The sequence below is a fragment of the Balaenoptera borealis genome (genome assembly GCF_965194805.1).
Source record: "Balaenoptera borealis genome assembly, chromosome: 4".
In the NCBI taxonomy this organism is placed as follows: Eukaryota; Metazoa; Chordata; class Mammalia; order Artiodactyla; family Balaenopteridae; genus Balaenoptera; species Balaenoptera borealis.
In genome coordinates this window covers 112,830,389-112,846,662 of record NC_138861.1, presented here as the reverse complement: position 1 = coordinate 112,846,662, position 16,274 = coordinate 112,830,389, and the positions used below count along the sequence as shown (strand labels likewise).

General features: G+C 50.3%; 1 protein-coding gene across 3 annotated transcripts in view; it reads right to left on the bottom strand.

Annotated features, from left to right (window-relative positions):
- Nucleotides 1-16,274, bottom strand: part of SLC2A9 (solute carrier family 2 member 9) — a 290,277-nt gene that overhangs the window by 52,257 nt on the left and 221,746 nt on the right. For 2 of the 3 annotated variants that reach the window (XM_082389500.1, XM_082389501.1), the window contains 2 exons: nucleotides 13,422-13,523; nucleotides 9,657-9,732 (listed from right to left, as the gene is read on the bottom strand). In XM_082389500.1, coding sequence (XP_082245626.1) covers nucleotides 9,657-9,732; nucleotides 13,422-13,523 — 178 coding nt within the window. The remainder of the gene's footprint in view (nucleotides 1-9,656; nucleotides 9,733-13,421; nucleotides 13,524-16,274) is intronic. The other variant, XM_082389502.1, reaches the window with a different exon arrangement.

The following is a 16,274-nucleotide window of genomic DNA, read 5'->3' as shown; positions in this document are numbered from 1 at the left end:
CAGTTGAGTGGAGGCCAAGGTCATGGGTAGAGGCCAAGGTCATGGGTAGAGTTATTATCTCATCTATTCATTCATTCATTCATTCATTCAACAAACAGACATGTCTGGGCACCTATACCTGCCAGGCACTGTACTAGGCTCATGGCTTGGGGAACATCTATTCCAAGCTGGAGCCTTGTTGTCTGCTGACCGAGCTCCCTCCTGGGGCAGCATCCCCTGAGGGACGGAACTGTCCCCGCCGGGCCTGGTGTAGCACCTGCCCCATGGCATGGGGTTCAGAGGCAGACATAGCTGGGGCTGACTCTGGACTCCACCCACCCCTGCCAGCAGTGAGATAATGGATCCAACCTTGCAGACTTGAGAGAGTTAAAAGGGATAATGTCCAGGCAACATTTGCACAAATATTGGTTGTTTGACATCCCCTGGTTCCCTCTCCTTTCTTCCCTCTTCTGCCCTCTGGTAAATCCGCTGAACAACGATCATCCATTTCCAGGTCTGTCTCTCGTGGGCTCCTCCAGGGCAGGAGCGGGATGTTTTCCATCTCCTTCTCCCTAGACAGGGTGGGTGCGGGGCTGGCATTCAGTTCATGTCGAGCAAGTGTGTGGTTTGGACTCTATTTCCTTTGGCTCTTCTCCCATCTAGTCCCCCCGCCCTGGGGCTGGATGGGCTCTGGGCTGCTTGGTCTGCGGGGCTCGGCCTCTCCCCTTTCTGGGTCTCACCGAGCTCCCATCAGAGTGGACCCTCAAAGTTCAGTTCTGAGAGCCTGGCTGGCACTCCCCACAGTGTCTGTGGGAGGGTCCCCCTGGGGTGGGGGGCAACCTTGGCCAGCGGCTGAGCACGTGGCGCTCCAGCCCCTCCCCCACCCTCAGGGGACGCCCGTGGCCGGTGCCTCAAGGGCTCCACAGTGTCAAGGCCACAGAGGGTAAAATGCTCGAGGTGGACATCTAACTATTGTGAATGAAGAAGGTTGCCTGCCATACCAGCAAACAAAGGATGTTGCAACCATCGAGCCGCTGCAGCTGCCCCCGACAGTGAGCCCTGAGGAAACTCAGGATGGAGACAAACAGGCTGTCCACTGCCAAGCCCTCAGCCAATGCAGCCAGCCCCACACGGTGCACCCTGAGGGGACTCAGGATGGGGAAGTACAGGATACTGTCTCTAGGGAGCTAAGGTGCAGATCGAAGGAAAGATTTCAATGAGCCCAGACTCTTGCATCTTCCCATACATAGAAAAGCACTAAATTCCTTAACATCCTTGAGATGTCTGGTTTTCTTTAATGAACAGTCATCTTGTGATGTTCCAACTACCTGGTCTTTGTCGCAAAACCCCTGTATATCCTGGCTCCCCCTTGCCTCTTCCGAGCAGTCCCTTAGAGCTAGCTGAGATGCTGTGTCCCGGGCTTAAGTCCTCAGCTTTGTCTGCCGAATAAAACATAATTCTCAACTTATAGGTTGTGCATTTTTTTTCAGTCGACAGACAGATCGATGTCCTGGATGGGATATTTGAGGGCCTTCCCTTGACTTCCAGGACTCAGGCCCACGGGAGCATGGGCTACAAAACCATGCCAGGCAGGGTTCTTGGTGGGGAGAGTGGGCTCTGGAGTGTTACTGCCTCAGTCTGAATCTCAGATCTGCCACACTCGCTGTGTGACCTTGGGCAAGTCATTTGTACGCGATGCGTCTCCTCCTCTGTGGTGGCAGGGAAGCTGTCTGTCTCGTTCACTCTTTACCTCCAACCCTGGCCCAGAGCCTGCACTGTGGTATAATAAGAAATATATATTTGGTCTTTTCCCCTGGTTCCCGGCACAGAGCTCAGTTCCTGGTACAGGACATGGAGATCTTAAAACCCTTGGAATTTCCTGAGTGACAGGAGTATCTTGTTTTTCCTAATGAGCCCCTTTCCAACACACCTGAGTTTATGCCAACAAGGTGACTCACATGGGCCCTTAGATGGTTTCAGGGAGAAGCTGGCCTTGCTTACACAGTTGGAACTCAACCCCCCAATGCCCAGGGAGGGGTGAAGGGCTGGAGGTTTGCCAATGATTGACTCGACCATGCCTACGTAATGAAAGCTCTACAGAAACTCCTAAACAATGGGGTGGGGAGTTTGCAGGTTGGTGAACTCATGGAGGGGCTGGGAAGGGGGTGCACTCGACAGGGCACGGAAGCTCCACACCCACTCCCCCATACCTTGCCCTGTGCATCTCTTCAGAGTAAGCTGTAGTCATGAGTAGAGCATGTCTGTGAGTTCTGGGGGTCGTTCTAACAAGTATTGAACTTCAGGGGATGGGTCTTGGGAACCCCTGTACTGTAGTCGCTGGGCAGAAATGCAGTCACCTGGGGACCCCAATTGCAGCTGGTGCCTGAAATGGGGGAAGGCTTGTGGGACTGAACCCTTAATTTGTGGGGTGTGTACTCCCTCTGGGTAGGGAGTGTCAGAACTGAATTGAATTGTTGGACACCCAGCTGGTGTTAGAGAATTGGAGGATGGGTGTGGGGAAAATGACACATTTGGTGTCAGAAGTGGTGTTGGAAAACACAGTAGGGTCTCCATGCGTGAGTGCTGAATGAATGCATGAGAAATACAATCATACGTTGAGTGCTGACCAGTTGCCAGGCTCTGTGTTTGGTGCCTGGAATACAGAAGTGATGGAAACAAGTTCTCTGCTTTTGAAACATTCCCAGATATTAGAGGAAACTGAGCAGCCTCGGCCATTGTAATATGGGGTGGAGAGGGTGAAACCAGCAGCAAATCTGGGGGCTGAAAGAGCACAGAGGAGGGGCTGTCTAGTTCTAAGAAAGGTTCAAGGGACAGTGTGAGCTGACTTTTTAAAGATGAGAAGCCATTCCTCAAATGGATGGGGCCAACTACAAATTGGCACCTGCCATCTACCTCTACAAGGATCAAATCATGAGCCGCTGCAGCCGCTGACCTTCAACACCCCCTGAAAGGAGTTCAGGGTAGAGATCAGGAATGAGGCCCTCTGTGCTCTGGGAAGAACTGGCAGAACAGGTCTTCAGATAGTTAGGTATTTTCAGGTGAAGAATTTATGAGCCCAATTCTTGCATCTCCTCGTATCTAGAAAAGCACTAAAACTTTTCACGGTGACGTCTGCTCCTCGTGACTAGCAGCAACCTTCTGCAAAAATGTGTGCTGATTGCATGTACTCCCCCTTCACCAAAATCGCATATATACTGACCTTCCCCCAACGTCTTCGGAGTGGTCTCTCAGAGCTATCTAAAATGCTGTCTCCCGGGCTATAGTCCTCATTTTGCCCCAAATAAAACTTAACTCACAACTCTCACGTGCATTTTTTTTTTAGTTGACAATGTGTAAGGGTGGAGTTCTAGGTGGGGGGACAGATTTGTAAAATCATGTAAGCAGGGGTGACAGTGGGGCAGCTGCATGCAGCTCCACGTGGCTGTAAAGCAGGGACAGTGGGGTGGGGTAGGGGGAGAGGGGTGGGCAGGGCAGAGATCCTGATGGTCCCTGCAAAGGTTACTACACGTGGGCACTCTTTCCAGATTACATCAGTGTGATAGATAGAGGTGTCCCCTTTTCAAGCCAAGCATGTGCTCCCTGGGCACTTGGCATCTCTCCCATCAGGACTGCTCCAGCCTTTGGAAGGCTCAGATCCTAATGTGCTCCTTCGTCAAAGCAGTGATCAAACTCCATCTTGTTGTGTAGACCAGGGTGTATCCGTCCTCCCCATCGGCTCATAAACTGCCCTTAGAGGGCTGAACTTAGTGCCAGGCAGAGAGTCAGTGGGTAATAAGATTTTTCAAACTGTAATTTACATGCTCTGGGGATGATCTCCTTTCCCTCAGAGATAAAGCTCTTTTATCCTGTGCCTCATTTATTAGGTTTCTCTGCCACTGCCTTGGCGTCACGTGCACACATAAAATATTTAGCAGGAAACTGCCTTTCTTGTTTTCTTTCTTTCTCTTCACCTAATTTCAACTCCCTGTCAAGTCTCCTTCAATGGATCTGCTAACCACAGAAGCTGCCTCAGGCAAACTTACAGCTTCTCTCCTGGGAAGAATATTCTTTTCATTTAATCATGGAGGGGTGGCCTCCCTGGGGAGGCCCTTGGCCGTTTATCTCTTATCGGCTCCAAGCCACGCTTTCCCAAGGTGGCTCCCCCTGGAATCTGTTCCTTCATGTACACTTCGGAGGATGCAAGATGATCTCACAATCCCAATGGCAGTTCCCCTTGGACAGGTAATTTCCCCAGGGGCTTAAGCTGTGTGCTGTCAATGTGAATCCAAGTGAAGTTTCTAAGCCCTGGTCAGTCTCGGGGTACAGTAGCTGGAGTGGGTGAGGCCCAGCGGCTCGGTGAACATGGGGGGTTTGGGGAGCACAGGGTAGGGACCAGCAGCTGATCTGAGATCAGGGGGGCAGATGGACCTTCCTTAGGGAGCCTCCCTGACACTGATGGAGAGCTCAGAATCTAAAATGCTGGAAACTCAGCATGCAATATGGTCGCAATCACAAAAAAGCAGTGTTTGCAAACACTGCAAGGGGAACCAACATCATCGCAAGAAGGGAGAGGGTTTGGGAAAAAGCACAGAAGCCAAAGCTTTGTGATTTGGGTCAGGTAAGCACTTCAGGCAGGTTTGTGGATGAGTTCAATTTAGTATCTTTGTGTAAGAGGACAGAGAAGAAGGCCAACCCGTCCACTGAGAGACCATGTCAGCACTCACTGTTCTTCCTGGGAGAAGAGCTGTTATCGGAAAAAACCCGAAAAGTGCTCACATCCCACCCTGAAATGTGGAGCTTTCCCTCAGCGGCCTGCATTCAGCACAGGGCCCCCGTCCATGGGGTCCCTGCCGGCTGGCATTGCCCAGGCCCACTGCCCTCGTCTGGTCCTCACTTCCTGCCGCCTGTGTTTCCCACCCGGCCCCTGGCTTGCAGCTTCGCCTCTGATTTTTTTCCATCCATCCGCCTCCCAGATCCACTCTTCTCACTGCAAATCTTAAAAATCACCCCAATGGACCTCTCCGGAGCTCAGGATAAAATGGCAAATCTTAACGCACCGCCCTGGCTTCCCTGGACCTGCTTCCAGCACATCTCTGACTTGTCCTGTGCTGTACACCCCGCTCCAACGCACCCCCCCACCCCGCCCCACGCTGGGACAGCGGTTCTTGCCTGGCTCTACCCCGGAGATCCAACTGAGCCAGCGTCAGGTGAGGCCTGAATCAGCGTTCACTGTAGTTCTCAAGCCACCCAGGTGATTGTAATGCTTTCAGACGAGGTTGGAAAAGGCGTCTCTAGCCCAGGGATTTCCAAGTTTGGCCTAGGTCCCACCTCCAGATTAGGGTTTGGTTGGCTGTGGATGCAGCCTGGCCATCAGGACTTTTAGAAGCTTGCCAGGTGATTTAGCAATGTTTGAGGACCACTGCTCTGGCCCTGCTGGGTTATTTGTTGTTCCTTTGCCATTAACTTCCTTTTACATTCTGGCATTTTCGCTGGCTTTTCCTGCTGTATGGAAATTAGTCTTTCCCTCCCTCATAAGCTACCTCATTCTCCCTTCTTCCAAATCTCAGAATTGAGGGACTCTAGAGGGAACAGCGAACTTTTTCTGAAAAAGGTCAGATAGGAAATATATTAGGCTTTTTAGGCCACTGCATGTGGTCTCTGTCACGCATTCTTCTTGTTTTCCTTTTAAAATGTAAAAGCCATTCTTTGCTTGTGGGTCATACAAAACAGGCCATGGGCCAGATTTGGCTCACAGGCCATAGCTCCCTGACCCTGGACCACAGCATTGTTTGTTTTGTAAGGTAGTGAGTTCCCCATCAATGGAAGCAATCAACTCATGGTTGGAGGACTTCCTGGCAGGGAAACTATAGATAAGACTTGAACTTCCAATGAATAACTGGACTGAAAACCTTTCTGTTCTTTCATGAACTTGGGATGCTTTAGTTCTAATTCATCCCAGCTCCTGGACACAGCTCCTCATCTGCCAAAAGATCTCTGAGGTCCCCTGCCAGCTCTGAAATCATCCCAATTCTCTGTTCTGCCTCAGTTCATTGTAAAGCTCTGTGTGTGTCAGCATGGCCTTTGTTTCAACACGAAGAGCTGTGATTTAGGTATCTGAGTTCAAGAGACAAAGAAGAAAGACTGCTCCTGACCTCTGTGTACAGATGATATTTGAAGCAAGAACAGCTGGAAACCATGAAAATCAAAATGCTCTGATTTCATCTTCAGCCACAGACATCTGACAACTAGATACGAATGGCAAAATTATACCTTTCTGTGTAGACACAAACAGGACTGATTCACAATGATCCAGAGTAGACCCATCCTAAGAAGATAAAAACAGAAGCTTCCCCTCTTATCCCAAATTCTTTGTGTCAGTCTTGCAAGTCAATCTCAAAATGGGCCTAACTCCACGTACCTTTTAGCAAACAGCCAATGAGTACTGACCACATGCATAGATCAGAGTTAAGACTGCAGGTCCTAGAACAAGATGGTGTAGATTCCAATCTAGCACTTGTCTCTTAGCTGTGTGACTTGGGGAAAATGACTTAATTAATATGATCTTTGGCTTTTTTTCATCTATAAAATGGGAATAAAATTAGTTGGGGAAGGAAAGGTTTTGCAGCTTACCTGTAATTCATCTTCTATCAACTGGGCTAGGAAGAGAGGAAAGAAAGAAAAAGAAATGACCTGGTCTATTCTGTTTGTAAACTTGCTAAGCCAACCTCATAATGGTATTTTCTAGCAGAAAGATAAGAGAGTCCTTATGTACAAAATGCTTTTAGGAGGCTACACCTGGTCTATTTAGAATGGAATGTATAGCTATGGGTATAGAACACTGGAAGATGTCAGTGTCAGCTGTGTAATTATCAAAGTATAAAATGAAGATGCTTCATGAATAAAATAGCTCCTGTATGTAAGTGTTGCCCTGCATGTTTTATTCAGAGACCTCACAAGTTTAATCTGGGCCAGAGTGCACTCTAACATGCAAGGAAGAATCTGGGGAGCTGTGCTGATGGCTTCAGACTTCACCTGGGTCTTACGATGACCTGAGAATTATTAGTAAAGTTTGATTCTGAGTAAAATCTCTGATTGTTGTGATTTTCTTTTGACAGTCTGACTCTGTGTTATCTTATATTCTCAGCGTATGTTTATGAGAAAGCATTAGAACAGGGTCTGGAGCATAGTAAGTGCTCAATAAATGTTATTATTATCAGAGAACTGGTGTGAGGACTAGAGCAGGGGACAGAGGGAATGTGCTGGAAAAGCTCAGAGCAGTGCATGGCTGTGAATTCTTATTCTTTGCAATGGAGTAGAGAGAGCACAGGTTTTTAAAGACCTGGTTCAAATCTTGACTCCAGCACTTACCAGCTGGTTCATGTTAGGGGACATTGTAACCTCTCTGGGTTTCAGTTTCGTCATTTGTAAATGGGAGCAATTAATCCTAATATCAAGACTACTGTGCAGAGCAGGGATGACGTGTGTTCAGACATCCAGCGTGATCAAGAGAGGTTAACGCCCGAACGCCTTTATGAGGGAGGCCAGGACTGGGCCAGGAGCACGATGGGGCCAGGGAAGACCTAAGCCACTGCCTCTGGGTTTAACCAAATCACTTTTGGGGTGCTCTCCCTTGTCTCCCTCTTAGAAGGGTTCTCAGGAGAAGATAATGAACCACACACAAGGCCCTTTCACGGAGCTTATTTTCTAGCTGGGGGGGAGACACATTAAGCCAGGCATCAGCAGACTACAGCCCACAGGCCACATCCAGCCCACCACCTGCTCCTGTGAATAAAGTTTTCTTGGAACACAGCCATGTCAGCCTTCATTTACTCACTGTCTGTGGCTGTGTTTACACTACCATTGCAGAACTGCAGAGTGGCCACGGAAGCTGTGTGGCCTGTAAAATCTTTACTGTCTTGCCCTTAGCACAAAAAGATTGCCAATCCCTGTATTAAACAGATGAGGATACAGTACGGAGATGAGCCAGTGAAAGATGCTGTGAAGGAAGTAAACCAGGATGATGTGATCAAGAGTATGCATGTGTATGTGTGTCACTATAGCATGTGTGTGCACATGTGTATGTGTGTGCATGTGTGTATGTGTATCCTTGTGTGTATTGTATGTGTGTATGTGTTTTTGTATACTTGTATGTGTATGTGTTTGTGTATACATGTGTGGGCACGTGTGTGTGTACGTGTGTGTGTGTATACATGTGAGTGTGTACGTGTTTGTGCATGTATACTAGGTGGTCAGGACAGGCCTCACTGGGCAGGTGACATCCCCGGTAAGATGGCCACACCAGCCTATGAGCTCCGTGAGAGCAGAGACTGTCCCCCTGGGCTTCCTCCCCAGTGTCCCCAGGCCTTGCACAGGGCCGCTGGCCACCCACCTCCAGGGGTACCGACGTGACTGCTGCCCGTGGAGCTGGTGGTGCGGAGACCCCGTGGGACTGAGCACATTCCCTCCTTGAATCTCCTTTAACTGCAACGTGGGCTCCTTGTTTGTCCTCCTGTCATTAGCTGCCCCCCCGGAAGGTGCCTTCTTCCTCTGGCCATCTCATCATCACAGCACAGTGTGTGTATGTGTGTGTGCGTGCACGTGTATGCGTGTGCACACAGGTGTGCGTGCCTGACGCCCTCCCTCAGTCATTCCACGGCCCTCTCCACCATCTCATTACAACCTTCTGTTGTCGTGGCTGGGGACAAATGTGACAGGCTTCGGAACATGACGGCCCATGAAAATCAGCAGTGCAGAGGGAGAGAGAGAAATTTGGGTCCATTTGTTCTGATAGAAACTTGGTGTTTTCATCAACACAAAAACCAAAACAAATGAGAACCACAGCAGTGCTTCCTGGAGAGATCTGTACAGTCCTCAGACCTGCCCCGCACCATCTTCCCAGCCCCAGCGCAGCCTCTGACTGGGCCCCTGTGGGACACAGACCCCCAGCTGGGGGTGGCAGGGCCCTCAGTCCCACCTCCCCTGGCCATTGGAGAGATGAGGAAACTGAGGCCCTAGGAGAGCAGAGGACTTGCCCACTAGGGAAATGGCAGAGCTGGGGCTGAAGGTGGGTCGTGGGTAAACTGAGGCTCAGAGTACTCCAGACTCCACACTCAGGCAGGTACAGTGTAAGGTGGTGGTTAGGGCCTGGGGGGTGGGCAATTCCATCGCTGCTCGCTCTGTGCAAGTACCTTCCCATCTGGCTTCTCTAGAGCGGTCACGAGCCTTAAATGAGTTAACACACATCAAGTGCTTGGCCAAGTATAGTACATAATCAGTGATGAATAAATTTTAGACGTTACCATTATTATTATAACTATCATTATACCTTCCATACTAAACTGTAGCTTCTCTGTGGGCACAGACTGTAACTTGAGTATCTTCGATTCATCCCAAACTAGTGAATCTGGCTCACAGCTCTCGCAGCTGTTAATGGTTGCTGTGCTGTTGTATGTTACCGTCTATGCATCTTCGAGTGAGCCTGTTACCTACAATTGGTTGGATGGAAACCAAGGCGGTCACTGCATTTAAATCGATGGGGACCCTCCCCTCCCCCTCCACTCCCAGTGGCCCTTGCCCCTCCCCAGACCCTGAGCTCTCTATCCGTACAATAAGAACACCCCACCCTGGTGGTGCCATGAGTCCCTGGGCTGGCATGTGAGGAAGGAGCGGCGCCTTACCTGGCCCGCTGCAGAAGGCGGCGATAATGGCCAGAATGCACACGATACTCAGGTAAGGGATCCAGGGTGCGTGGTCCTGCAAGAGAGCAGCCGTTGGGCAGGTGAGGAGGCAGCTGTGCTGGAGGACCTGGTACCCACCCCAGCTCCTCCTCAGTCCATCTGCATGACCTGAGGCAGCTCACTTTACATCTCTGAACCCCAGTTTCAGCGTCCATAAAATGGGGATAATGATAACCCTTAAGCCATCCCATCCGCCTATGTTACAGATGTCAGAGTGAGATGAGATGATGCCTGTGAAGCAGTTGGCATAGTCCCAGCATACAGTGGGTGCTAAATAAATGAATAACTAACACTGATTGAGTGCTTAGTTGGAAGCAGGCAATATGAGAAATTCTTACAGGCAATTTCACATTTAAAAAATTTTCTCTTGGGCTTCCCTGGTGGTGCAGTGGTTAAGAATCCGTCTGCCAGTGCAGAGGACACGGGTTCAAGCCCTGGTCCAGGAAGATCCCACATGCCGCCGAGCAACTAAGCCCGTGCGCCACAACTACTGAGCCTGCGAGCCACAACTACTGAAGCCCGTGCGCCTAGAGCCCGTGCTCCGCAACAAGTGAAGACACCTCAATGGGAAGCCTGCGCACCACAACGAAGAGTAGCCCCCGCTCTCCACAACTAGAGAAAGCCCGCACGCAGCAATGAAGACCCAACGCAGCCAAAAATAAAATAAATAAAATAGTAAAATAAAATTAATTAATTAATTAAAAAAATTTTTATCTCAGTCAATCCCAATTATCCTGCAAAACACTACCTTTCTCCCTCTGCCGTCCTGGCAAGGTGTGAGATGAGTTAACTTGCATCATTAAATACGCTTAGAGGGGCTGCCCCTTGTCTAGCGAGTGGGGATGGCTTCACGCTGGGTGGGAAAGATGTTTAGGAAATCGCCTCTGCTCTAGCGGACTGGACGGCTGATGGTTAGAACAGGGTGTCAGCCGCGCTGGGACACGGTGGGTGTGGTGCCGGGGCACCTGAACGCAGTCTAGAGAGACTCGGGGAGGGGAGGGGTCTGCACTCACCTTTGAAGGCTGAGTCGAAGTCAGGCAAGAGGAAAAGGAAAGGAAAGGCATTCTAGGAGAGGCCTCCCCATGGGCAAGCGCTCGGACGCACGGGAGAGCACAGTGCAAACATCCAGAGTGGAGGGCAGGGGGAGAGGGGAGAGAGCGGCCCTTCCACGCCAAGTCCACCAGCTCCTGCTGCAGGAGGGTCTAGGGTTGGCAGGAGCCCCGCAGGCTCTTGTTCTGTATAGCTCTCTGCTGCACCATCATCCATCCATCCATCTGTCCACGCATCCATCCTTCCATCCATTTGGCAGATTGCTCCAAGCTCCCCGTGGATGCCACGTTGGGAGGTGGGAATGTACAAATGGGCATCGTCCTCACCCACACACCTCACTGTGCATCGGGAGGGAGAGAGATGGTTCAACAGTGAAAGCCCGGCTGTGTGATAAGTGATGTTGCAGGGCTGCCCCTGGATCCCTGGGAAGACAGAGGGGGGCACCTCACTCAGAGATGGGTTAGGGGAAGGCTTCCTGGAGGAAGAGGTATCCAGGAGGCAGCCAGGGTTTCCTGAGTCTGGAAAGCAGAGAGGCCAGCTGAACAAAGAGGGCAGGGCCAGGCTCTTTGGGGGGCTGCTGGGGAACAGAGCTGGGGGGACAGGGAAGATGAGGGCACCTGAGCAGGGAAGTGCTCTGAAACCTCGTGAGGTGAGGCCTAGAGGGGCTCATGCGCTCCCAGCGGCCCTTCTGACATCTGACACACGCTGCAGAAAGGCAGTGACCCGGAACATCCAGCCTGTGACGCTCCCTGCCCGGGACAACCCTGCCTGGCGGTTGGGAAGGAAGGTCTCTGCCAGCACATCACCCGAGGGAGAGGTTTCCATCTCCTGCCTGGTCAGCACCTCCTTTCTGAAGGACAAGCTACTGCCTGTCAGACACCAGCACACCACAGTTAAGTCCCCTACATACGAACCTTCAAGTTGTGAACTTACAAATTTGGGAACGTGCGTTCACATGTCCAATAATGTAAGGTAGTTCACGTGTCTGGCGTACATTGTCACGTGTGTGCATCCTCTACAAGTGGTTGTGCTTTTGTGTAATTTACTGTATAGTACTGGATAGAGTACAGTTGTACAGTATCTTTATTTCAAACCCAGGATGTCCAGAAGCAAGCGTAAAAGCAGTGGTGATGTAGTTGGTGCAGCACCACCCAGACATCACTGGATGGTTTTTTCAAGAGGGTAGGTAGAGTTGAATCCAGCAAGGAACCAGAACACGTGCCACCAACGTCAGACATGAGTGAAATTGCAGCTTGCCCTCCATCTCCTATTGCTGACGATCCTCCAGCTCTACCATCTCCCACCTCCTCTCCCTCCTCCAGTCAGTAACTCTTCTTGCCTGTTCACTCGATGCCAGCCCCTGGATACCAGCTATTGTACTGTACTACTGTACTTTTCAAGGTAATGTACCATAAGATTAAAAATGTTTTCTTTATTTTTTTGTGTTTGTTTGTTTTTCATGTATTATTTGTGTGAAAAGTATTATAAATATGTTACAGTACAGTACTATATAGCCGATTGTGTTAGTTGGGTACGTAGGCTAACTTTGTTGGACTTACGAACCAACTGTACTTACAAACGTGCTCTCGGAACGGAACTCGTTCATATGTAGGGGAATTACTGTAATATTGCCTTTTTCTAAAGATGTGGGGGACATTGAGACCTTTGGCAGATGACCAACACGTGCAACTCTCCATTTAGGGATTTGTTTTTGAAAAATGCAAAGTTTTATTGACCACTGTGACCTTGCCTCATGCTTCCCGTAGGGCCTAGATGGGCTCGAGGCACCGAGTAAGTGCTCAATTAATGCAGGCTGCCTTGAGCAGTGCGGGAGGCAGAGGAAACCCCAAGATCCTGGGGTCTGATCCCAGCCCTGCCATTCACCAGCTGTGAAACCTTGGGCAGCTTATTCATTTAGATATATGCCTCGGTTTCCTCATCACCATTAAAGGAAAAAAAATTCCACTTTCATAAGAATTAGCTATGGCTCCATCCATCCCCACAAATATACATTCACTGAGTGCTTATTATGCTCCAGGCACTGTTCCAAGTACTGTAAGTGCATTTTCCATTTAATCCTCATGACACCCCTGGATATAGGGATAACTGTCCCATTTTAGACATGGGGCCCCGAGGAGCAGAGAGGTTAAGTGACTTGCCAAAAGTTTCATGGAGAGTAAGTGGGAAAGCCAGGATTCCCACCTGGCGGTCTGGCTCCAGAGCCCCTGCTGGTACCCACAGGCATCGATGTGACAGTTGTGAAGGTGCCTCATACGGCAGTGCCAGCCACCCTGAGCTGGAATGTGAGAGTTGCAAGAGGCATCTCAGGAGTCATCTAGCGCTATCTCTTCTATTCCACAGATGGGTAAACTGAGGCTCAGGAGGGGACATATCTTGCCCGAGATCACACAGCTCATTAGTGGCAGCGACAGGACCAGAAGTCATGTCTCTTATCCCCCCAGTTCAAGGACCCATTACTAAACCCCTCCCCAAGGGTACCCAGCAGCTTCAGAGCTGAGATGCCCTTGGGAACTCTGCATTACAAGAGTCGTCTGTAGACTGTATGGACTTCCCAAGCTGAAGGTCCCGGAGCACGAAGCCAGAAGCCATGCCCATGCTGTCCTCCCTTGGGGAGCGACAGACACGTCCTCTCACCTGCAGCGTCAGCGTGACGGTGAGGATCCCAAAGAAGAGGGTCATCAGCCCAAAGCCACCAATGAGGAGGGGTCTCCGCCCCATGTGCTCGATGACCAAGCCCTAGGTCAGGGTCAGAGAGAGACGGTTACTACTCCCCTTCTAGCAGCGAGTGAAGGGGACCATGATGCTTGGAACTGCACTGGGGTCGTTGTTAAAGGATGGCTCTGACCTGGAGGTGCTTGGCCACTTCCTACCCTGCCACAGCCAGAGGAGTGATCTTTACGAGAAAGGAAGAAAGGGAGGGAGAAGAAAGTCACAGCTCTTGAGCACTGGCAGTGTGCTGATACAGTCACCTTCACCCTAATCTTCCTCACTGGGGAGGGCGGGCTTGTCCTCAGAAGAGATGTGGTCGCCCCGCTCTTCCCCCACCTTTGGATCCAGCGGGTGGAAGTTAAACTCTTTCCATCCCTTATGCCGCGTGTCGTGGGTGTTCCGGGGGCAGACTTGGGGGGAAGCCCTGGGTGGGGAGTGGGCAGAGAAGGTTCTGTCGTTTTCCGCTCTGCCTGTGCCTGGGTGGCTCAGCTTCATTCTGGGTGTGATACTGGGAAGCCCAGGTGAATGCAGCCCCTGAAGCCATGTCCCCCGACCCAGCTTCCTGCAGCCACAGGGCTGTCACTGGCCTCCATCCAGCTGCCCCGTGTCTCCCTCTCAGGCAGGTAAGGACAGGCTCTTCACGGAGCTCCTTCAAATGCCAATGGCCCTGAAACATCGTGATCCTATCTGAGTCTCAGAGCCAGGCAGCCTGGGGCTTATATCCTGGGTCTACACTTTCCAGATGTGTGAAATTTGACATGTGACTCCCCCCCCCTCAGAGCCCCAGGGCCTTTACCTGTGAAAGGAGGACAAAATACCCTCCAACAAAACTGTCTGGGGGTTGTGCATAGGTTAATAAGAGACTGTGTTCAAAACACATAGTAAGTCTTCCGATGTCAGGTGCCCTCCCCTACTCATCCCTCCTACCCCATTTCACAGAAAGAGAACATTGAGGATCAGAGAGGTGAAGTAACTCAGTGGTCATCACACAGACATCATTATGGGGAAGAGAGAGGGAGAGAGAGAGAGAGAGAGAGATGGAGAGACAGACAGAGAGCGAGAAATTAAACTCAGGACATCTAAATAAAAATCTATGGCTTTTCTCAACTGGGCAATCAGGCAAGGCTTCCTGGAGGAGGCAACAGCAGGCAGAGAGGCAGGGAACAAAGGCTTGGCGGCTGGAAAACCCTGGTCAAGTGAGTGATCTGGCTTGGACAAAGGGAAGCAGTGACACTGCTGGGGGCCATGAAGCCAGAGCAGTGCCTCTGCTGTCTACCAGCTTCAGATGATGGTTCAAAAGCCAGAACATAGAGAAGAACTGTCGCCATCCCGCCCCAAAGCCTTGGGGTCTCTCGCTAAAGGAGTCCTGCTACAGGAAACATAGAGCCCTCCTCCTTTTCCTCTTTCCCTCTTTCCTCATGCCCTGCTCTGGAAAAGGCAGGCAAGGGGAAGCCAGCTGGGCACGCTCTCCCTGGGCTGCTGTCCTGCCGGTGCAATGGGCACTGAGGGGTGAGTGGGCACCGCTCTGCTGGCTTGCTGAGTGCCCGGGAGGGGCTTGGGAGGACAACAAGCCTGGATGACGGCTACATGTCTCAAAAAACATCCATGACTTTCCCTTGGCAAGGTTTTCCCCCTGCCACCCAGGGGGGCAGGGCGGACCCACGTGTCTAAACTTGGCCTTCTTGACACCTGACCCTACAGAGCAGAGCACATGTGGTGTCCAGAGGCTTGTGGGCCTGAAATGGGCAGGTCTGGGTTCAAGTCCCTGCTCTGCCCCGTAGGGTCTCTGCTCCCAGGACAGTTGTCTTAGCTTCTCCAAGCCTGTTTCCCTACTTGGAAAATGCAAATGATGACCCTGCCTTTGCAGTGAAGCTGTGAGATCAGAGGCAAAGAACACACGGTGCCTGAAATAGGCTTGTGAACAACCCGGGCTTCTGAAGAATGGCAGGAGATTTGCAAGAACAAGTCTTGCAGTCAAGGTGGGACCTGGGGTCTGGTCCCAGCTCCTGCCTCTAACAGGCCGTGTGGCCTTGAGCAAGTCAGTCAGTGCTTCTGTGTCTTCATTACTCCTCTTTTCTGATGATGGTGGGTTAGTGTGGGTGATCATAGCTGACGATCATTTGCCAAGTACCTGTTATGTGGCAGGTGCTGCATTCATTAAATACTTTCTATGTGTCAATTCATTTAATCGTCACTACAACATTATGAAGTAGGTTCTGTTACCCTCCTACACTGTTGGTGGGAATGTAAATTGGTGCAGCCACTATAGAACACAGTATGGAAGTTCCTCGGAACACTAAAAATAGAACTACCACATGATCCAGGAATCCCATTCCTGGGCATATACTCGGAACAAAACTATAATCCAAAAGATACATGCACCCTAGTGTTCATTGCAGCACTATTTACAATAGCCAAGACATGGAAGCAACCTAAGTGTCCATCGACAGATGAATGGATAAAGAAGATGTGGTACATATATACAATGGAATATTACTCAGCCATAAAAAAGAATGAAATAATGCCATTTGCAGCAACACTGATGGACCTAGAGATTATCATACTAAGTGAAGTAAGTCAGAGAAAGACAAATACTATATGATGTCACTTATATGTGGAACGTAAAAAATAATACAAATGAATTTATATACAAAACAGAAACAGACTCACAGACATCGAAAACAAACTTATGATTACCAAAGGGGAAAGGGGGTGGGAGAGGGATAAATTAGGAGTTTGGGATTAGCAGATACAAACTACGACATATAAAATAGATAA